Source organism: Rattus rattus, chromosome 4 (genome assembly GCF_011064425.1).
Source record: "Rattus rattus isolate New Zealand chromosome 4, Rrattus_CSIRO_v1, whole genome shotgun sequence".
Taxonomy (NCBI): Eukaryota; Metazoa; Chordata; class Mammalia; order Rodentia; family Muridae; genus Rattus; species Rattus rattus.
Window position 1 is genome coordinate 22,505,419 of NC_046157.1, and position 24,071 is coordinate 22,529,489.

General features: G+C 41.5%; 2 protein-coding genes across 2 annotated transcripts in view; one reads left to right on the forward strand and one right to left on the reverse strand.

The window, feature by feature from the left end:
• Positions 1 to 9,910, reverse strand: part of Gtf2e1 (general transcription factor IIE subunit 1) — a 31,228-nt gene extending 21,318 nt beyond the window's left edge. Inside the window, exons 1-2 of the mRNA XM_032900185.1 lie at positions 9,747 to 9,910; positions 5,350 to 5,822 (exon numbers count right to left, since the gene is read on the reverse strand). Coding sequence (XP_032756076.1) covers positions 5,350 to 5,797 — 448 coding nt within the window. The 5' untranslated portion in view covers positions 5,798 to 5,822; positions 9,747 to 9,910. The remainder of the gene's footprint in view (positions 1 to 5,349; positions 5,823 to 9,746) is intronic.
• A 58-nt stretch (positions 9,911 to 9,968) lies between these two features.
• Positions 9,969 to 24,071, forward strand: part of Rabl3 (RAB, member of RAS oncogene family like 3) — a 28,339-nt gene continuing 14,236 nt past the window's right edge. The window contains exons 1-3 of the mRNA XM_032900186.1: positions 9,969 to 10,054; positions 12,086 to 12,177; positions 22,545 to 22,674. Of these exons, the coding sequence (XP_032756077.1) occupies positions 10,009 to 10,054; positions 12,086 to 12,177; positions 22,545 to 22,674 (268 nt within the window). The 5' untranslated portion in view covers positions 9,969 to 10,008. The remainder of the gene's footprint in view (positions 10,055 to 12,085; positions 12,178 to 22,544; positions 22,675 to 24,071) is intronic.

Sequence of the window (24,071 nt, forward strand, 5' to 3'; positions counted from 1 at the left end):
TACTGGTTGCAGATACAGACAGCCACGATCAGCACCAGCTTTCATGTGGGTAACTGGGTCTGAATGCAAGTCCTCATACTTGAGCAGCAAACGTTCTCACCCACCCCTTTCTTTCTTCCAATCTATAGCTTTTTGACATAATTTTCTAATGATGCCACTTGGGCATGATTTCTAAGACTGAGGACTCATGAACTGGGCAAATAATCCTAGATGTCTCCTGAGTCTGCGCTTTCATGGCAGAGACAGCAAACACTGCTTATCTCCTGCTCCAAGAGATAAGAGAAGACAGGGGAAAGTAACCTGACATCTCTTTAATGTGGGAAGGCAAATATTAACACATCGGCAAGTCTCACAAGTGCCAGACCCTTACAGTTTAGATGTCAAGTTTACTTGAACACTCTAAATTATTCCTAACTCATCAAGAGAGGTCCATCCCCACTGCTGGCTTTGAGATACACTTACTTTTTCAGCCTAGGATGGCCTGGAACTAACTAGTTCAGGCTAGCCTTGAACTTATAGCCATCATTCTATCTCAGCCTTCTGAGTGTGGGGATTACAGGTGTGAATCACTATCTTCTGTTGCTGTTAACTCTTTTTGAGTTATATAACTAAAGATTTTATTCAGCTAGTAACACTTCATGCTAATACTAAAATCAACTATATCTTGTCCAGAGAACCACAGGAAATAAGCTAACTCCCATAAAGGCTACCACACACCTCTCTGATATTTTATGTAGAGCATCCTAGCAATCTTTGCATACCTATAGTTGTAATATTCCTTTGTAGATCTTCCAACTCCAACAATACAACATATGCATGTGTGGCATCTATACACACATCATTTGACGAGTTAATTACATCATCTTTAATTGTCGATATTAAGATCTTATTAAATATATGTATTCCTTTAAGAATTTCTAACCCCCATCTCAAACTTTATTTAAAATGGGTTTCCGTGGTCTCTGGTAATCAATAATAATACTGTAATAATCAGTAACAAAGGCTTCCAACATATTTCTAATTCTAACATTAGAGAATTTTATTCCACTTACAATAAGACCACAGTGCCACATAAACATTTTAGAAGCCACTAAATTACATTCTTTTATAAATACTCTTACTGAAAAACACTTGAGCAAGAATAAAACACAATAGATACAAAAGACTACAATGAGTCTTATTTACAGCAGGGGGGATGTCAAAGAACTCCGAAAGGCAGGGAAGCCAGACTATTAACTACATCTGAACACGGTAAAAAGAAACAAGAGTTTGGTACATTAAGGGACCAAAAGAACAAAGATAGTCTAGGCTCCAATAATAAATATAGGTACTGTATAAAAAGGCCAGTGGTTTTGTTGGTGATTTCTTTTTGCCTTCTTAAAAATTTTCTCTGAAATTATGGGTGCATATTTTTAAATTAAAATGGAAAACAGAAAGCTATTTCCTTCCATCCAACCCTAACATATAAAAAGAGAATAACACACATTGCTAAACTTAACTCCGAAGTGCCATTAGCTGCATCACACGTGGCAGAGAGTGTTAGGATGGAAATACTAAGTCTACTTACATTGTTAGAAAGCTTGCTAAATCTGAAACATGCACTTAGGAACCACAAGATGCTATTCTGCTGATCTGAGGGAGTTCATGTCATGTCTGTTTTAATTATATAACCTCCCCATATTTCTGGATCCGAAACAGCTATTTTTATCTGATTAAACTTCTGAAACCCAGAACTGGTGGGCAAAGACTACCAAGGCTTGTCCAACCTGCAGCCCTCTAGCCATATGCTAACTATGAATGCAGTCCAAAAAAAATCATAAATTTACTTAAAACATCTTTGGGTTTCTTGGGAGGAGAGCAGTAGCTGCACTGCACAGTTCTCAAACATGAACCGTGTGCTGACCGAGTTGTGCTGCTAGTTAACTGTTGGCCACACTGAAAGCTACTCCAAATCCACACACACCAAACGTAGACGACTGGAGCTGGAAAGACCAAAGGCAAAGCATCCATGGCTAGAATGGAGAAAGTCTGCAAGCCTGCAGGAAAAGGAAAGAGGGGTAGAGAAAACTATATTGGAGTAGGAAATCACTGGCCTAAACATGAATTAACAATAAAATAATCCTAACACTCACTCAGTTCAGAATTCCCCACGCTCCTGGGGAATTCACCTAGGAGTTTATACTTTTGCTCACTGGCAGAGATGCCCATACATTTTGAGTTAAGAACAAAAGTAGAGAAATATGGAAGGCTCCAAATCCAATTGCTGAATGTTCCCTGATGGCTAAAATAGACCACAGTTCAACTTAAGAACTTCTGAGGAAGAAACAGAAATGGAAACTCATCATGTCCTCACTTAGCTACAGGCAAAACAGCGACTCTCAACCTGTGGGTCAAGACCCCACACAGGGGTCACATATCAGATATCCTACATAGCTGATATTTACATTATGATTCACAATAGTAGCAAAATCACAGTCATGGGGTAGTAAAAAAAATTTCATAGTTGGGGGTCACCACAACATAAGGAATTGTATTAAAGGGTCACGGCTTTGGAAAGATTGAGAACCGCTGACCTAGGACCTAGGTAGAGGCAGAAGGATAAGGAATTCAAGGTCATCCTGAGCTACATAACAAGTACAAGGCCAGGCTGAGCTACCAGAGTCCCTTTCTCAAAAAACAAACAAACAAACAAACAAAAGAAGCCCTTTGTTTATATCTATCATTAGGCCAGAGACATCATTAACCTCCAGTATCAACTTGAACGTAGGAAAACTTTGAGGTGTGCAGAGGACTGAAATCTATGTACAAATTTAAACAGTGTTTAAATTTAAACACTTAAAACAAATTTAAACATTACCAGAATAAGGACGCTGTACCCTGTTACATGCACATTTACTTCCCATTTCCTCCATAAGAGAGGTAGACGAGATAAACTAAGCAAAACAGGAAGGGGAGAGGGACCAGGAATTTCTAAAGAGGATGTACAGATAAAGGAAGAATGGAAAGGTATTAGTAATTTAAGGATTTAAAAAATCTTTATTATCTGTGAATTAACAAGTAGACTGGGACCGACTATCAACCAATCAGCACATCTAGTCCTTAGGTAAAACCCAATAAAAGCCACATTATTATCGGATGGCAAGTGCATTCAAAAGCAGGAGTCTAACGGATTACAGGTTTCCAGTTACGGTAAGTCAGGCTGCGCCATGAGCACAACGCCACTAACTGAGCTTTAGTACAAGCTTCAGAGAGCCTGTTCTGGGTGACACAGTGGTGAAGTGCGTGACTTTTCTTGCTCTTTCCACACTCATTGACTCTTAACCTCATACTGAAAATATGGGCTTTGTTCAGACTGACTACAACACACCTGCTTCAGCTTCAGATTTCTTCCAGAAAAAAATCTTCTCATGCCTTTACCCTATGTCAAGGCCTTGATTCTAATAAACTCTAGCTCTCCTGGTAAATCAGGTCAACCTTTCCAAAGGCTATCTGTTGATTATAACTAGTTCCTCACTAGTTCCTAACCATAAATGAGATTCAAAGAGCAACCTGGGTCAATTACCTCAGTGATTTTTAGTAAGTTTTATAAAATTAAATAGGACTCAAATGATAAATAAATGTAGAATTACTACAGATTATCGTTTTGAAGAACTAGATAAGACAAAACCACTGTAATATCAACAAAAACCACAGCACCAGAACCCCACGAGTCTTTAAGAAACCTGTCAGAGTCAATGGCAAAAGCCTAAAATGTAACTAGTTTATTTTGGAAGAGCTCCAAATAAATTCTAGAAATTCCTTTGGTATAATCAAACAATGGTTACACCCAGCATGATAATTAAGGTTTTCTTATGGTCAAGCTCTTACAGCCAAGCATACTACTTCATAATAATCCCAGTATTAGGGGGCCTGAGGTAGGACTGATTACTAAGAGTTCAAGGCCAGCCTGAGCAGCATAGTTGGTTCCTGGTGATCTTAGGCTATAAAGTAGACTCTGTCTTGGAAAGTAAATAAATAAATAAATAAATAAATAAATAAATAAATAAATAAATAAGATTTCTCCTAATTAGATGTGGGCCTTTGAATGAGAAATGTTTCCCATAGGCTATTGATGGTACTACTTAGGGAGTTTAACCTTTAAGAGGTGAAACCTTGCCTGAGAAGTATGTCACTGGGGCCAGACTTTGAGCGTTTATAACATTAGTCCACCTATAACTAGCTGCTCCAGCTTCATGTACATGAAGATTTAGCTTGCTGCTCCATCCACTCCAATTGTCAATCAAAATAAACTCTTCCTTTCATCAGTCAGTTCTGGGCATGCTGTTTTTATCACAGTAACAAAAATAACCAATGCATTAGGCAAGGTGGTGCAGGGGGCGGGGATGGTGGTGGTGGTGCATAATCATAGCATTCTGGAGACTGAGGCAGGAGTTCAATAGGAGTTCAAGGTCAACACTGAATTCAAGTGAGTTCTAGTCTAAGTTACACGGGGAGACCAAGTCTCAAAAAAACAAAAGGACAACAACCAAAACCAAACCAAAAACCCCTCTCCTAGATAAAGCAAGGTAACAAGACAAAACTGTTTCTCCAAGTATATGACAGAACTTGTCTCATGCTTAGTTTGAAAATAACCATTTAACCCAGCACTTTAATGTTTTTTGTGTTAATGGTATATATTCTATATTTTGGAAAACATGGTTTATTAATTGTATTCATGAAAATTCTTAAAAATAAAGTATCTGATTAAATGAGGCAAATCATGTATGCTTTTAACAGTTCTCTTTCATTAACTGATTTGTATTATTGATCCATTTGTTAAGTTAAAAAGGGTTCTCCTCTTATCTGATCTGGCTAATTCTCATTTAATCTTTCAGGTCTCACCTATTCCTTCTTCTACAGACCTTCCCCAAGTGCAGACCACATATCCTAGTTACACTCTCCTCTCAGCACAGTGCAAGTCCACTAGCAAACTCTCGAGTACAGTATATGCTTATAAGCTGACCTGTCAGTGACTGACATAAATAGACACTAAAATAATTTGATGAAAAACGGGGTCACAAGTAAACTCAGAATAACCACAAGGAGGTAGAGAACTCAATCCTTCAGATTAGGCTACCACAGTAAATAAAGGTTGGGATGAGGAAGGGAGGAAATTCAGGAGAGCCAGTGGTGGGAAAACTCCATGGATAAGTAGACCTCCCTATGAAGGAAAAGGGCAATGCAAAAGACTGTACGCTGACTCACACTGATCCATTTACTCCTACAAAGTCTATGATTGGCTTACAATTTAGAACAACAGAAATTAAGAGTATACGTCTTAGTTTGAGTCATCACCTGGGTAGGTCTCACCTGTCATGGGGTCAAACAGCTGATTAGCTTCCAGGTCAGTGAAAGTGCTGCAGCAGACAGGACATTTGAAGGAAGCCCGATTGGTGGAGTTTCTCTCATCCGTTTCAATCCTCCTTCTCATGTGGTCCAGCTTATACTTCACTACATTAACAAGAGTGCGGTAATTGATGAAGTAGTAGTTATGGCGGGTGGTCTTCCCATCTGCAGCAGTCTCTACCCTCATTCTGCATTTGATGAACTTGTCTCCCTTTAAATTATTCAAAACGGATCGAAGCTGCTTCCGGTCAAACTTGAGCAGCTCCAGCATGTCCTCTTCTTTTACACAGGGGTTCCGGATCAAGATGTCCAAGGCCAACACATGCTCAATGCCATAAAAGCCCCGGATGACATACTTGGCTAACCGCTTCAATGCTGCTGGAACTTCAGTGAGAACATCTGGGTCTGCCATCTTCAACGGTAAGTTTCAACTTCCACTACACTGGATTGAGAGGAGGGGGATTAGTAGGCATGAGGACATAATGATCACTTTAAATCTACAACAGCCTCTTACTGTCATTTTTAAAGTGCATTCAAATATCGCTTTAGAAGACTTCGAACATGTAAGCATTAAACAGAAATTCAGGATTTTCCTCTACAGTACACAAAAGATTACACCTAAAATGCTTGACATAAGTAGTTATTTTAAGGTTCACCAGTGTGCTTGATTCCAAAAAATCTATTATTTCTAACAATAATATAGTACATCAACCCCACTTTATTTCACAAAGAGAAACAAAGAAAGCTCTGAGAGGGCTCACTGTTCTTAATGGCATGCTCTCTAGAAATGGCTGGAAATCCAGAGAATCCTAGCAATTACCCCTGACTTCATTTCTTTTCAGGGAAACTTTCCTGCTAAGATTCAAGAATGTTTTACATACTCATACTTTCACAATGAACACACACACACACACACACACACATCAATAAAGGCATAAGTAACAGCCAGCCAGTAGAGGTGCCTGACAAAATTAAGGACTATTGTAACTGAGAGAAATTAGCGCTATTCAGATCGAAGTGCATTAACAACTTTTAAGTCATATCTGATCACTAAGTAAGCACCTTCTATATCTTTAAAATGAAAGGAGGGGGATGACAAACTAAGATATCCTTAAATAGTAGGTCCCTTGAAGAACATGGCAGAAGCTGATTGTAACTAAGGTCTAGGCCACAGCCAGAGTTGTCCTCTCAAAGTCTCTCACATGGTACACACTTGGACCTCAGACAGGCTGAGTTTGGATTGCTGTATAAGTCTGATCAAATCCTTAAACAGGTTCAAGCCACACTTTACTCTCAAAAGAAAACTGGGTGCTGTGTGTGATTAATAAAAATATTCAGTGGGGGCCTGAAAGGACTTATTAACTAGGCTAGCTTTCATGTAACTTCACCATGACCCAAACTGAAACTCACTGGCCTACCCACAGACTATATTTCAGATTTCTGTGAGATATAGGAAAAATTTTAATAGACATCCCACTGAACTATTTCTAAGAACAGTCATATTGTTATTAATATCAGTTTCAAATGAACTTTTAATTTGAACTCTCAAGTAACCAATCCTATCAGACTTCATGCTTCATCCTATAAGAAATGTTATAATATCCGCAGTATATTCTAAATAAGCAGTGTACACGTGTATAAGGTCATATCTACAATAAGGGGAAAATATAAAGAAAGTTTAGACTACAGTACTCAGGCACAACACTGTAGATACAGCACTGTAGCACTCAGATACACAGCGATAACAAGACAGCACCTGGATTTACTGGTCTAAACCTTACAGCCCTAGAGCCTTTCTGTCACCCAAATATTTAAGTATGTCTGGGTTCACTGCCACATCAGAATCCCAGTACGGTACCAGATACATTTTGATCTCCTTTCCAATTTTTTCTACACAAGGTACTTCAAACCACATTTTGCTTTCTGCAAACTCAGCAGCTGACAGAATAGAACATAATGGCTTCAGAAACATGCAAAAGACCAAAGGGCAGACGAATGCCAGCATAGCCTATTGTTTTCTATATTCCTTCCCACTGCTTTACTCCTCTCTATCCCAGTCTCAAACACTGTATGGTCCAGACCATTGGTTATCAACCCTGACTGTAAAGCAGTCATCGGGGCAGCATTTTTAAGCATCCTAACACTAACACATAAAAGATTCCCAAGAGTTGTTTCACTACTTCAGAAGGGCCAGATTAGGAGCACTGCTACTTTTAAAGTCCCTTTAGATTGCTCCACTGTCCCATGGCCATGACCATTGTGAATCCTGCTAATAGTGAACATCTGCATGAGGAGGACCCAGTGCCTATTGTTCGGTCTGTTTCCTGTCTGATACTCCTCGGGTCAATACAAAGGAACCATATCCAGACTCTTCCAGCCAATAGTATGAAGCTTGAAAATCCCAGGTCAGTTTCTCCGTGTTAGCCCCAGAAAATTCAGTCTCAGTTTCTTCACATATAAAATGATTAAAGAGCCTTTCTCACAGGGTTAATATATGAATTAAATCAAATAATTAACAGAACACATCTGCTTCTGGGCTGGCATATAAGTTCACCTGAAGTACTGACATTCAGAACACACCCTGCCCCCATCTAACTGACGTGTATGCCAGTGAGCTGGTCTGAAAGTGGTAGCACTGTGATTCTATCAGGAGCTGTGGCATAAAACCTAAACCTAGGAAGAAGGGAGAGACTGCAAGGACAAGATAAATGAAATTTGTTACAGAAACAAAATCGAAAGGTCCCAACAATATACTGAGGGAAAAAAGATCACAAGTGCCTGTGTCAAGCCATAAGGAGGAACTGTGCACAAGAAATAGAAAACATCTTAAAGAGAACTAACTCTTACAGACCCGAGGCAGGGCCATCCACTTTCAGAAGTGTCTTTGACAAAATACCATCCTCCCTGGAAGACTCACACAAGGCAGCTCAATCTCTGGGTTTCTTAAAGCCCCTTTAAATCAAGTTCTGAAATTGACAGCCCATGTGGGATGTTTTCAACATTTTATGAATTGGTTGTCAACAATTAAAAATCTTGGTGCCTATAAATCTCCTCTTGCAGATCCGAAGTAAATGACAAAAGTGGGCCCACGTTACTGCATTAGCTAGTCTCTAGGGGAAGTGACTCTCAAGAAAGTAACTTCTCTGTCTATGGAGACTTCTTGGTAGAGTAGCTAGTGGTCTTCATTATCTTCTTTTTTTTTTTTTTTTTTTTTTTTTTTTCTTTTTTTTTCGGAGCTGGGGACCGAACCCAGGGCCTTGCGCTTGCTAGGCAAGCGCTCTACCACTGAGCTAAATCCCCAACCCCCATTATCTTCTTTTTACATCTCACAACTTCACTTTACCCAGTCCAGACCTAGATTCTAATTGTAAAAACATGTAAGGACTACTGTGCCCCTGGTTTGGAATTGAGAGAATCAATAGTTGAAACCACTCTGCTTTTAGCATAACCATCCTCATATCCACCCACCAGTTCCCTCCGTCCTCAAAGCTAAGCCCAACCTTTTTCCTACCCTCCTTGGGCTTTGGGTAACGTTTCCTGGCCTTCCCAAATCCCCAACAGTAACATCTAATGCTCTCCCTCACACTTCTCAGAATCTGGGCAGTTTCTACCTCTATGACCGGAGACTTCATCTTGTTCAATGCCACCGCCTAGCATAAACTACTCAGAGACTTAAATCCAACTTTCAATACATCCCCTGGACACGTGTTCTTGTAGCATACCCATCCTGCCAACTTCCACACAAATCACTTGTTTCACACCTGCATCCCAATAATGAGAGCTATAAGCCATCCTTCTTACTTTTAATTTAACTTGTAATTGCTTTAAGCAAGGAGTTCCTAGATTAAACGTGTGATATTTGAAAAACCATGCTGGATGAAAAGTAAGGGATAAAGGAACAAAGTGGGTGCAGGTAGCCCTTTTAGTTAAGACTATTTTAAAACACTACCTCTCAGGTTCTAAAAGAACGTGGATTCTACAGAGCCTCTACAGTTTTCTGTTACTGTATTTTACGAATTCTCCATCCCTTCGTCCTTTAAGGGGTCCACGACGGAGACAGCTCTGGACCGAGGTGGCTCCACCAGCTGTGTTCAGACGTGTCCAAACCCTGAGACCCCACAGTCCCTCAGACGCGCCCAGGGGCTTCCTGGGCCACACTCGACGCCACCAAAGCCCGTCCTACCCGAAGTCGCACATGGGCCGCTCCGGGGCAATGGTTCTTTGGAAGACTAAGAACAGGACCAAAGCAAGAGGTGGCCGAAGAGAGGGGACTAGAAAAGGAGAGGGGCAGATAGGAGGAGCCATGAAATAAGCCACGCCGGGTCAGAAACCGGGAACAAGGAGCAGGGAATGAGGTTTACCCAAATGGATGCTCGAACACTCCCACTACAGCCGCCCTCAGCACCTCAACTACCGGCTTCAGCCAGCCCACGCCACTTGCGAGACAAGGACGAACGCTTAATTCCTGCGACCAGTTTGGAAACCGCCCGTTAATCCGCACAGCGAAGCTTTCGATCAGTCACGTTCTGACCGACCAATGAGAGGATATGCCCTGCCCACAAGCCCTGCTCCTATTGGTGAGAATCCAGGAAGGGGCGTCAACCTCAAGGAAATCGTGGCAAGATGGCGTCCCTGGATCGGGTGAAGGTTCTGGTGTTGGGAGACTCAGGTGAGCAGCTTAACCCGCGTCTGGGACTACCGACGAGCCCGAGCTTCCAGATACCCCCTCACATTTCGCATTTTTACCCACCAACTTCGTAGCGCTTGGGTCCACGGTTGAAATTCCTTTCAAGACCTTAAAACTACACTTCCCAGAGGACTTTGCTCCTTTTGTCGACGTGGTGGCGTGGCGGGAGGTGGGGGCGCAGAGCCCGGGTCTTTCTCTGTCTTTCTGGTGGTCTCCCAGGCAACCCCAACCTAGAGTAAACTGTCAATTCCTTTATTGCTCTTGTTAAGCAAACAGAACTTGGTCCGATCGCGCCTTCAGGAAACTTTGTTCATTGAGTCAAATATACTTTTAAGAATACACTGACCTGTATTAACAACTTTAATTCTAAAATCAGACTTTTAACTCCATTCTACAGATGATAACTATGAGACGAACTGGTTCGAATCCACAGTCGTAAGCTGTAGCATGCAGTGAGATATTAATTAGATGGATTTTACTTTTAATTACTTTCTACATACCTGAGAACTGAACCTGGGTCTCTTGTGCAACAAGAGATGCTCACTGAACCATCTTTCCAGCTCTTCCACCGCAAGCTTTGTTGTTGGGGAGTGGGGTTGTAGGGTAAGACATGGTCTTACTAAGTAGTCGTGACTAATGTAGAACTGACTATGCATGTCAAGCTGGTCTAGAACTCACTATATAAACAAGGCAGGCCTAACACTAATATACACCTACCCCTGCCACCAACCTTCTTTTTAAAGACAAGCTCTCCCCTTGGCCTGGAGAATAAGCTAAGGCTGTCAGGCCAGCAAACATCAGGGATTGCTTATCTCTGCCTCCCCAGCACTGATGTACAGACATAGGCCTCTATACCTGGCCGCTGTGTGTCACTTCTGTAAACATGACTCAAGCTTGTAGGGCCAGCACTGAGCCCCAGGTGATTCCTTTGTTTGTTTGTAAGTACGCTTTGTATATGATCACAGTAACAACATGGTCATAGAAAAATGTCATATGGTCTAAGGTGAATTTTGCTTTTTATACCTTCTCAGTTGTTGAAAATGGCGTTATTTATAATAAAATGTTAAGTAGGGATGATATATAAATTATAGCACACAAAGAGAGTTCCTAAGTTTTTGATATAATTAACCACATTTAGTTAAATGAATGAGTGATTCACAGTAGTAAATAAAAGACTCTCATCCCTTTCCTCTCCACCTTGGTCTTGAAGAGGTGCCCTTTGTGTTAATGAAAAGATTGCCTGAGCCCAAGAGATCTAAAAGTAGGTGAAGCACTGCTTCAAAATAAAAAGGCATGACGAAGGAAAGAGAATATTATCATCATCATCATCATCATCACCATCATTAACGTTCAGAGATGGGGCCATGTGGTTAACTGCTTTCTTAAGACCCATGTGTGGACACTAAAGTCCTTTTGAGTATGAAACCATGGCATCATGGATCCTGTAACTGAAGGTTTTCAGACAATTTGTGAGGTGTACCCTGCCTAGAAGAGGTGTCGTGTTAGTCAGGGTTTTCCAGAGTCACAGAACTTATGGGTAGTCTCTATATACTAAGGGGATTTGTTGATGACTTACAGTCTGTAGCCCAGTTCCAAGGATCCAGCAGTTGCTCTGACCCACAAGGCAGGCAGGGGGAAAAGATCGATTCTTCCTTCTTCCAATGTCCTTATATAGGTCTCCAGGAGGAGGCGTGGCCCAGATTAAAAGTGTGTACCGCCACGCCTGGATCTGGGACTTGCTTTGTCCCGGATGACCTTGAACTCAGAGATCTCCTTGCCTTAGACTCCAGGGATTCATAGCCACTATGCTTCATGATCTCCATGCTGAAATCCAGGTCAGAAACTTGTATCTCCCAGCCTCAAGATCAGGATCAAAGGTGAGCCTTCCATTCTGGATTGTGGTTCATTCCAGACAGAGTCAAGTTGATAATCAGGAATGGCCACCACAGGTGGTATAAATGTCCCATTTAGGGTTACATGTTCAGCTGACGAGAGACCTTGTATCTTCCACAGGTGTTGGGAAATCTTCACTCGTCCATCTTCTGTGCCACAATCAAGTGTTAGGAAATCCATCATGGACTGTGGGATGCTCAGTGGATATCAGAGTACGTGTTCTTGTTTAGTTTTTCCTTAGTCATGCTAAGTGTAAGTCCTTCAAATCCTATGATTAAATTATAGGACTTAATTAAAATTAACACTAATAACTAGGATTGATTTAGCCCCTACCGTGTGTCGTTCCTTATTTCATCTTTCTTAAACTGTGAAATACAAATAGAGAAATTCAATCACAGAGAAGTAAAGAACAACCAAATTCATTTAATTCATAAGACACTAAAGTAATGACAGGAGCCTGATATGGACGTCTCCTGAAAGGCTCTGCCAGAGCCCTACGGATACAGATGAGGATGCTTGCAGCTAACTTTTGGGCTGAACAAGGGGACCCCAATGGAGGAGTTAGAGAAAGAACTGAAGGAGCTGAAGAGGTTTGCAACCCCATAGGAAGAACAATAATATCAACCAACCAGACTCCCCAAGAGTTCCCAGGGACTAAACCACCATCCAGAGAGTACACATGGGGAGACCATGGCTCCAGAGGATGGCCTTGTCTGGCATCAATGGAGGAGAAGCCCTTGGTTTTTTATAGGTTCCTTCCACAGTGTAGGGGAATGCCTGGGTGTTGAGGTGGGAGTGGGTGAGTGGGAGAGGGAGCATTCTCATAGAAGCAAGAGGGAGGGGACCAGGAAAGGGGATAACATTTGAAATGTAAATACATAAACTATCTGATAATAAAAAAAAAAAGCTAAAGTAACACGTGAACCCAGTTGTCTGATTGCATTGGCTTTTATTTTAATCACTAGATTTTGAGTGATAATGTTAATATCCTCCATAAATAATAAAGTTAATATCTTCCATAAATAATTCGGCCTAAACCTGTAATTCTTAAGACTGCAAACTTGGGCCAAGTCATACCACGTAAAGGCAAAAGCTCCCAGAGCCTCATGTATACTGTTCTGTGTCACAGTCAAGTACTCAGTGCAGTTGCCACTAAATTAAGTGTTAGTGTCTAATTCTGGGCAAGTCTGTCATCTGTTGGAAAGTCTTCTTACCACTGAATTAAGAACAAATGCTTAAGTTGTTAGAACAACTCGGTAGGTCAAGACCCTTGCCGTCAAGGCTAAGGTCTCAAGTTCAACTCCCACCAATTTACACGGTGGAAGCAAAGAACTGACTCCAGCAAGTTGTCCTGTGGCCTCCACATGTGTACCCTGGCACATGCACCCTCATAAACATACACACAGTAAACAGAGAAAATGGGAACAAATTAGGAAGAAATGGTAGTTATATTAATAGCATTTTCCTCTGTTCTTTGATGCTATGGTGTAGGCTCTGACATGTTGATTAAAAGTTTTCTATCAAATTAGTTATTTTCCTTCTTAAGGGGATTTCTTTTCTCCAGCTGCTTTTAAGAGATTTTTTTTTTCCGGTTTGCTGTTTTGCAGTAATGCTAACCTAACCTACATCTTGGTCTACCTCAGTTACGATCATTCCTGTACTCACAGGTCCTACTCATATCTTCATTCCTCAGAAGACGCCCTCTCCTCTCTGTCTGTCTGTCTGTCCACCTGTTCCTATTGGTTTTCTGGTGGATTTGTTGTTTGTTGTTCATAGCCTTTGCGAGAGAACCAGATTCTAAGCTGTTTTGTCTACGTTTGAGAGACCCAGTGACAGGTTCTGACCACACTTTCTTTAGACTTTACTAACTCCCTTCCTGTGAAAGATCACAGCACATTAAAAGGAAACTTAGATCCTGGATCAATTGCCTTTCTACTTAAAGAGTTACCTTAAACTAATCAATATACCTCCTGAGGCTACTTATATCATTTGTAAGAGAGAAGAAAACTCCACCGTACCTAACTTTGGCCCTTTTTTCCTGCCCCTCCTTAGCCCATCCTTCTTTCCTTTCCCCACCCAGAGCCGAGTGGGTTCATGAGACCGCCTTTTCGCTGGGCCTTATTAAAGTGGCTGGAATCCAGTCCACTTTAGAGCAGGTGTGCCTGTAATTACCTGTATTTCTTCCCAACCCCAGGGAGAGTTTTCAGTATACCTCACTAAGCACAGACCCGTATAGGATTTGTATTTGTTTGTGGTGTTAAAAGATTTGTGCGTTTCAAGCAAGCACAATACCACTGAGCTATATCCTAGCCCAGATGTAGAATTTTATGCATATGTATTATTTTAAAAGTTTCTTGTGCTAGTTTATTGGTGAGAGTTTGTATCTTGAATGGTCAGTTAATTTTGTTTATTCTGTCTCCATAATAATCATTATTTTCCTGCTTTACTCTGTTTCTTGATTTTATACATTAAACACACCTTGCCATCCTGGACTAAATCCAAGCTTTTCTCTCTGTGTCTGTCTGTCTGTCTCTGTCTCTCTGTGAATCTCTTAGATTCTTGTATTCACTTGTTTTTGTCTAGGGCGTTTTACCTTTATTTTACAGCTATGTAGCAATGTTTGCAGTGCCTTCAGAGGCCAGAAGAGGGCAAAGGATCCTCAAGAAGTGGAGTTACAGCCCTCTGTCATCAGCTCTGTGATGTGCTGAGAACCAAACCCAGATCAGAGCTCTGGAAGAGCAGCCAGTGTGCTCTTAACCTCTCAGCCATCTCTCCAGCCCTGCCCTCTCCAAGCTGGTCTTGACCTATTAGTCTAGAACAGTTTTCTAGTATCTAGAATCCGTTATCTAGGATGTTTTTCAGATATTTGCACATAAATTCATGAGAAGTATTAGCCTGTTACTTGACTTTTTCTAATTTCTTCATGGGATTTTGATATTGTGCTAACCTACTCATCAGAAGAGCTTTGTAAGATTGACAGTATTTATTGTTTGAATTTACAAGTGAAACTAACCGAACCAGTGATATTCTTTGTGGGACGTTTTTAAGTTCAGTAAAGAAAACAAGAGAAATGATTGCATTTCTTCCTCTGTCAGTTTTGGAGATTTGTATTTGAAAAAGCATTAGTTCATATCAAGCAAATTGCTCAACATTGCTTCTCTGTCGAAGTTGCTTTCAATGAGACAATCGAACAATACAACCACTACTGTAAAGCCTATAAAATCTATAGGAGAGGGTAGTATCTATGGTATAGATGATTTTCTTTTTTCTTTTTAATTCTGGTATAAGTAATTGGTAGCTTTGCCTTTTAAATGTATATTTATGTATGGGGATTATGTAGCATGGCACACATGTGGACAGTAGAGGACCGCTTGGCCAGTGTTTTCTTTTCTTCTTCCACCACATGGTGTCTTGGATTGGAACTTATGCTCTTAGAGTTGGAGCCAAGCCAGCTTGAGTTTTATTTTCTTGATCAGTTTGGCCATGGTCTAGCAAAGACAAGTTTCAGTGTTGTTGTTTTTCTATATATGCTTTGTACTTTGTGCTTTTTAGGGGGTAAGAATATATGTGCACATGTGTGTAGGTGCATGTGCAAGGGGGTGTAGGAAAATGGGAACTTGTGTAGAAGGCAGAAGGAACTCATATGTGACAACCTTGCGTGTCTGTCATTCCCAGGAACCTCCATCTTGTCTTTTGAGATAGGGTCTCTCACTGGCCTGGAGCTCACCAAGTGGGCTGGGCTGTCTGGCCAGCAAGCCCAGGCATCCACCAGTCTCTGCCAACCCTGCTTCGGGATTATGAGCACATGCTACCACACCCAACTTCGATAGCACAGGTGCTGGGGGAGAGAGCTCAGTCCCTCATGCTTGCCCATGAAGGACTTCCCCATCTGAGCAGTCTCTCCATCCCTGCTTGTTTTGAATTTCACTGTGGTGCCCGTAGCTCTTTAGATTTAATTTACTCTCTTTTTCAAGCTCCTCCTTGAAATGAGTGGTTGCTGCATTGATTTCTTTCAAGCTCCTTACAGAGCTTGGAGGCACCGGAATGTCTGTCTGAACACAGTGTTGCTGCCTTGTTATCATTCAGTTCAAAATATTGTCTGATTTCCATTGTGATCACTTCTTCGGCTCATTTGTTGTTTGAAATGTGCCTCCTCATTTCCAAACATTTGACAGTGTTGATGATCTTGTAATTGCCGGTTTCCTGCTTACTTTCACTGTGCTCAGAGAGTATCTACTATATCATTCCAGCCTTAAAGTTGACTGGGACTTCCTTATGTCTTGTTTTAGGGTCAGTTCCGTTAATTATTTGTTAAGTAGCTCATCTCTAAGTCAGAAAGAAAGCACACAGGGGTACTCTGTCATTACTGTGTACAGCCTTCTGCCCATTATATCCAGCTTAGTGTTTTGTTTAATCATTTCTGCTGGATTGCTTTTTTTTTTTTTTTAACATTTCATCATTTATAAGGGATAAGTGTTAAAAATCTTTCACTATTTATATCAATTTGTCTTTTGTTGTTGTTGTTTAATTCTCCCTATTTTGATATTATATACTAGTTTGAGATTGTTTATTTTGCCTGAAGGATTTCCAGGGATTTGAACTCGTTTTCAGGCCTATGCAGCAGTCCCTTTTACCCCCTGAGCAGACTTGCCCCTAGCTTTAATTGTTTATCACTGTACATCTGTTTTATGTCTGCCAATTTATTGTTCCTTAGAAGTTTAAGTTCTCTAATCCTGAAGTGGTGTAAACTATTTTTAGTGTTTCTGTATTGCATCGTACATATTTCCATCTTTTATTTAACTGTTTAAATGCCATGTCTTTCTAATATGTCTCCTGTTAGGTAGGAGATAGACCAATTTTATTTTAATGGTCAGTCTGATAGATTTTGTCTTTAATTTGGTTTATAGATCTTGTTCTGGATATTGTAATTTAGAGATATACCTGGCCCCCAGGAATCTGCATTTTAAGAAAGCTCTAAGGTGGTTTAAGTAGAGGTCAGTTGGATGCTAAATCCGTTTTCCACATGACTGTAGAGGTGCAGAGGCTACCCTAGACGCTCACAGAAAATTGCTAGCAACTGGCGGTAAGAACAGAGAGAAGGGAGTGTACATAGCAGTCCAGATGCCAAAGGACACACGTTTCTTAGGTAGCAGTAGAGTTGTTAACTGAAAGTAGCTTTGGGGATAAGCAAAGCATTTCATATTTCCAACATTATTCCAGAAATAAGAGCGCCAAAGAGTAAACAGCGTCAAAGAGGGCAGAGTCGTTTCTTCAGCATCTAAGAGGGCAGACAGTCATTTCTTCAGAATTTAAGTGAGCATACAGAGTCGTTTCTTCAGAATCTAAGTGAGCATACAGAGTCGTTTCTTCAGAATCTAAGTGAGCACACAGAGTCATTTCTTCAGCATCTAAGAAGGCAGACAGAGTCATTTCCTCAGAATCCAAGAGGGCAGACAGAGTCATTTCTTTAGAATCTAAGAAGGCAGACAATCATTTCTTCAGGATCTACAAAGGCAGACAGAGTCATTTCCTCAGAATCCAAAAGGGCAGACAGGATCATTTCTTCAGAATTTAAGATGGCAGACAGAGTCGTTTCTTCAGAATTCAAGAGGGCATACGGAGTCGTTTCTTCAGGATAGAGATAGTTATTGTTGATACAGAAAATCAAGGCTGAGCTGGAACAGGACTTTGTAATTATAAGGTCAGACTCCAGAAAGAATGTGGAAATTCTCGGAGGAAGGAACGAATGAGGTTGAAGGGTAGGAGGACAAGAGTGGAAGAGTTCCAGCGAAGCCCAAGAAAGTTCAAGGAAGAGCACAGTGTCCGAGTGTAACTGCAGCAAAGGTCCCAAAGCAGACATGGTCTCTGCAGGGCACTCCACGGGGAGGGGTGCTGATTTTTTCTGCAGTTAATGCTTGGGGGTCAGTGCTAGAGCACATCAGCCAAACTAGGTAATTCTCACAGCTCTGCCCTACTGAAGATATAACGATTAAGTCATGCTGAACGTAGGGGCTTTGCTTTGTTTAACCTATAAGACTTCTAAGACTTCTGGATAACATGAAACTGCCCAAAGGGAGGCCAGAATAAAAGCTATAGTAGACAGAGCACATGTAATAGTGTGGCTGGCCCTACCTGAACCTTTATGGTGCTAGATGATTCCATTGCAGCCAGTCTGACCTGAGTTATGTTAATCAAGAATCAGGCATGTGGGGCCGAGAGAGGCCTAGCTTGTCTTACGGCACATTGTTGATCTCTGGCTTCCTTGTCCAACGGGAGCCTGTGTCCTGGGTGACAACATAAGTTTACAAAGGCATTTCGAAAGTATAATGTAAAGTTGTCATAGAAACATAAATCACGACTATTATAATAGAATGAGCAGTTGTTCCCTGTGGAAAACTGACTGAAGTGTGTAGAGGCCTGAGAGTGTCTTGGGAGAACAGTGCCTTCTGAAGCACTGTTTACAGCACAGCCGCAGTCCGTGTTATTGAGGCTGCTAGAGGGAGATCTCCAGGACTCACGTGGATTCCCAAATACCTGCTCCTCAGAACTCTTGGACACAGCTGCCCTGTTTAGCTCAGTTTAGACATCTTAAGAGCCAACTAAAAATAGAGATTAGATGATGAAGGTAAGAATGCGGTAAGAATGCCACGGTTTCAAGTGCTGTGTGAAATTAATGAATCTTCTCAGTAATTATCACTCTGGGTCCATTTATTCTGTGCGGGGCCTGTGACTGAACTGAAGAGGGAGTTGTATTTTGCGGCATTCTTCACTCGCTCCTGGTTTCCGACTTCGTTATCTCAGATCGAATGGGCCAATAAGCGCATGGCTACTCCTGATAATGAGGACAAGATGCTTAGAGCTTAATCTTTTCACAGGTTATAAATAAGGAAATTGATTTGTCATTTCTAGTTCACTTTAATGGAATTTTAACTCTCTAACTTGTACATTGCATAAATCAATACTTATTGAATTTCTCTTTGGGTAACAAAACAATGTGCAGGCACTTGGGAAAAATAAAAAGGTATAGCTTTTATCCTCACTAGGGCTCTGAAGTGGATTTACTTGGAGGGATAAGGTTTGTATATCATGCTCTTTAAAGTGACAGTGGCAGTGATAGCTACCATCTCTTCAGCTTGCTGTGGCTAGGAACCCAACACAGGACTTCATCGATTAATTCACACAACAGCTCTGTGATGTGGTGGGGGGAGGGGTGCTCCTCCCTGCTTAGCACAAGAGGCAGGTGAGGCACAGAGGCACTCTGTGATTTGTCAAGGTTGTGCTGCTAGGAAGTGGATAGACTTGGGATTCAAGTCCAGACTGCCTGACCTGGAAGTCTGTGGTTCTTAATCACAGCGTTACCACCTCTTATTTATTGCACAGAATAAATGGGACCCAGAATGTAAAGAAATGAGTACTCTGGTGGCACCCAATATGGTAACAACTAGCTTCATGTGGTGACAGACTTGAATTTACTAAAATAAAAAAGTTCATTCAGCAGCTGAATGAGCCATATCCCAGTGCCTTAGTAGTTCCATGCTGCTCCTGGGCATGCCCGCCACTGAAGAAAGCGCGGCGGGGCAGCACCAGTGCATACGGTGATAGCTGTTTAAAGAGCAGGAGCTATGTGTGCAAAGGAGGCGATTCTATGAGATGCTGGAGCTACCTGAGAGACAGCCTTGCTCCCCCTCCCAGAGGCGTCTGTCGTAGGTAGAGGAGAAGACGGTTGTAAGGAATCAGTTCTAAACGTGGCAGGGGGATGTATCTGCAAGCTGTCTAAACTGAAGTTGACCAGAAAGCACTCGATAATGAGGTGCCAAAGTTCCAGATAATTTGGAATTGCAGTCGTGTGTATAGAGATCATCCTAAATGATGACAGCCAATGAGGTTAAAAGAGAAATAAAGGAAAACCGTTGGGGGGGGGCGTGTTTTTAAAGAGTTTAAGTTCCTAGAAGAAGGGTCAGAGAAAGATTGATCAGAGTAGGGCATAGCCCAAAGCATGAACTACTACATGAGCAAACATGGGAAGTGCCTGAACGGGGGTAGCACTGGACTTCACCATAAAACACCTGAGATATAAGGTGGAAAGAAAAAACGACCATTGGGTTTTAATGAGGAGGCACTAATGAGCCTGAAGACACAGGTTTAAATCATAAACCAGTCTTTTATGAAGGCTGGAGGTTGGAATTGAACAGGAGAGAATGGTGCAGAACACAAGAAAGATCTACTTTACGGAGGAATGAGCCTGACTGAAGGCAATTGAGAAGTTACGAGAGGAGCAATTGACAGTGACCTTTTACCTCATTAACCTCATTAATTGAAACGTCCAGGGCACCCGTCGCATCTCTTAGTTGCTCTATTTCTCCCGCCTCCCATTTTCTTCAAACTCTCTCCTAAGAATTCCTCCTGTCCCTTTCTTCCTAGGGATGACTTTCTAGGCACAGTTACTAAATTGAACTTGTTAGCATCCGTTCTTTTTTCATGTGTATTATTGTCTTTATTGAATTTATTTCCTTTTGTAAGTTACACTGAAGTGCTTAAAGTAAGTGAACCCGTGTGTGATAGTGATTTGTTCAATAGAAATGTGAGGGGAGCAGGACGAATGTGTGGTCCAGTTCTCTGTTATTCACATACACTCCTGCTTTCTTATTCTGATGATCTGACATAGCCACACGTTATCAGTTATTTATGTCCTGGAGCAAAATAGCAGAGCTTTTGATTCCAGTACACTGCTAAGTTCCATTCTCGTGAAGAGTGTTCAACGCCCGTGACTTGCTGTTCTTACTTTCTATCTTGTTGTCTTTGGTTTAGTCCGTTCCTTATCTTCTTAATGTCAGTGTGACTATCTATAGAGTACCGTATGTACTTAAAGGTTTTCCTGGCTAAAGGATTTAGAACTAAACAAGCGAATACAACGAAATACAAAGCATTCTGTTGAGTGTGATATGTGAGGTTCGGTGGGTTTCACAACATCTTTTTAACAATTGAGTTGTCTTTGTCATCACCACTATTTTAAAGCCAGATGCTTTAGAAATGTACAATGCATCTCTTTCATCAGAGGCTCAGTGATACAGGGCTGGTTCATGGCAGTCTGGACATATAAGCCCAATACCAGAGTAGTTCCATTCTATAAAATCATCCCTTTCTAGTACAGAGTTACAGCAGAACCAATTGGAGATTATATGCCTAGTGCTCACCCCGAAGGACCTGATTCTCCTAGCCTGACATGTCTGTTTTTCTTTCTGTGAGGGAAGGAATACTGAGATGGGGGAGTCATGGTCCCTCTGTACAGACAAGGCAAACTTCAAATGCATGATCCTCCTGCCTCGGTAGCTCTAGTGCCAAGATCACAGGTGTACTCAACCCACCTGGAATATGTTCATTTTTAAGTCCCTTAGAGAAGTCTGGTGTATACCTTTGAATCATCATACATCTGGTATTGTATATCCGAATCTGTTTCTAAATAGTTAAATATTTGAATAGCTAAATGGGCAACAAAAGCCTAGACCATGAGGGATAAACAGTGACCCTGACGTGATTATGACTGAGAAATCCACTAGGTGGTTGGAGCCGAGGCTTGAGATGACCTCACTTGGATTTTAAAATGACCTCTCTCACTACTGTGTGAAAAACAAATGCAATGTGGATGTTTCTAGTAGGGAGACTGGCCAAGAGACCTTACGTTAGTTTACTCAGGCAAAGGAGCAACCAGACACATCTACCTAAATGAAAACAGCTGCGGAGGTGACAAACGAAACCTTGAGTACGTTATTAAAGATCAAAGGCACAGAGTTTGTGGACAGATCAGATGTGTAGTAGAGGAGAAGTCAAACTTCACTCCTAAGGTTTTGACCTGAGTTACTAGAAAGATATCAAGGACATCTCAACCAAGGGACTGCTTTTTATTAAGATTGAGAAAACTGGGAGGAGAGTTGGTTTGGCAAGAAGACAAGGATATCTTTTGATAGATTAACTCTGAAGCACCATTAGACAGACATTCCTAATGGTGGCCCAGTTAATATAGTAGTCCAAAATTCCCAGGATTCATGTACATTTTGGATTCATCAACATACAGATGACACTGAAATCACAAGAGCAGATGGAATTGCCTGAGAGCAGGGACTGACAGACGTGAACTAGACCAGGACACTGTGGTGACAGAGTAAGGGGACCTATGACATAGTTTTCTGAACTCCACATTCAGGAAGATGAATTTCAGGTTCAGAATGGAGGAAGAAGAGGCCTTCGCTGAAACTGGAGTTTTGTCAGCTGAATGTCTTGTTAAGAAAGATCGAGAGTGAGAGGGTGAGAACGGGTCATGGGACTTGGACTTTGTAGGGAAGAGGCCAAAGCTTCAGAAGTGGGAGGAGATTAAGATATTCACATCAGGTCTGGGTCACATGACATAGGCTGAAAGTCTGGATTAGCATCAGGACAGTAAAGAGCATAAGCAGGGTAGATTGAAAGTGGCCGTCTGAGTCAGAGCAGGATGTGACAGGAAAGGCTATTGCTTAACTGAATGGAGGTGGGTACTCACCAGTTTGTCTGATGGCTTTAGTAACTATTTGAATTAATCTGTTAGGTTCATGACTACAAAGAAGGGACCCCTGAAGAGAAGACCTACTATATAGAACTATGGGATGTTGGAGGCTCTGTGGGCAGTGCCAGCAGTGTGAAAAGCACAAGAGCGGTGTTCTACAACTCTGTAAATGGTAAACGTTCTTTATTTCTCCCATGTACTAATGGTCTAGCTAGGAAGTGCCATGACATGCTGGACCCATCTTACTGTGGGAACACTGATGGACATACCACTCTAGATTTAAATCTGTATTCCACAGTCTAATTTGTTATCCTCTGGTGCCTAGCTGGGCCATTGTTGCCTTGTTACAGGTTACTCCGTTTTTACTTGTTATTTATACGTATGTAATATATGTCCATTTTAGTAGCTCAACAGCAGTAGGTTTCCATGTATTTTTCAAAGGTCTTTACTGATATCGCTCCCGTTCTGTTCTCCTTCCTCAACCTGCCTTCCACCTCAACCCAGATTTAACCCTTCCTGTTCCTTTACTCCCTTTAACCCTCAAACCAGTTCATTCTATCTCATCTCCCTTTAAACCCCTTCCCCATGAGGAGAACAACATCAGTTAACATTCTGATGTGGATGAGATGAGTCTCACAAGACCCTCTCCCTAGGTGGAGCGCTACATAGTGACTGATGGCCACGAAAGAGATCCAGTCTCCTCTAGAGATGAGAGGTTGTTCAACCTCAAGTGATAGCCCTGAACACTGAAACACAGGCAGCACTAAATACGCTCTGCAGATTGAATTTATAAATGCATATATGTAACAATAACTAAAGAAGGGTTACAAAGTTGAGAGGGAATTGGGGGACCCAGGAGAAGTTGGAAGGGATAGCAGAAAGGGTGGGAAATATGTACATGTACTCATTATGAAATCTTGGGGCATGGTGTGCGCGCCTTTAATCCCACATTCAAGAGGCAGAGGCAGGCAGATCTCTGTGAGTTTGAGGCCAGCCTGGTCTTCAAAGTGAGTCCTGGACAGCCAGGGCTCTATTACACATAGAAACCCTATCTCAAAAAATCAAAAACAAAACTTAAAAAACTTAAAAAGAGTTTGAAAATCTATGGTCCTTGCATCTCAAGATGATGTTCTAAGTTCCACCAGGCATTGAAGTCATTCTCTCTCCATTTTATTGTAATTACCTACTTTGCTTATCTACCTGTTAGTTGATTTATTTACTTGTATTTCTGAGCCATGGTATATTTTCTTATTCTTCAATCTCAAAAAAATCCACCTTTCCCACTATTCATACTTCTTTTTTAAACATTTATTTCTATTTTTTTAATTTTTATATGGTTTTATATTATTTTGTTTATTGGTCTTTTGCCTGTATGTAAGTCCACACACCACATGTGTGCTTGGTGTAGGCAGAAGCCAGAAGAGGGCATCTGGTCACCTGAAACTGGAATTACAGGCAGTTGTAAGCTGCCATGTGGGTGCTGGGAATTGAACCTGGGTCCTCTGGAAGAACAGGCAGTGCTCCTAACTGCTGAACCATCTCCCCAGCCCATATCTCACTTGCCTCCCT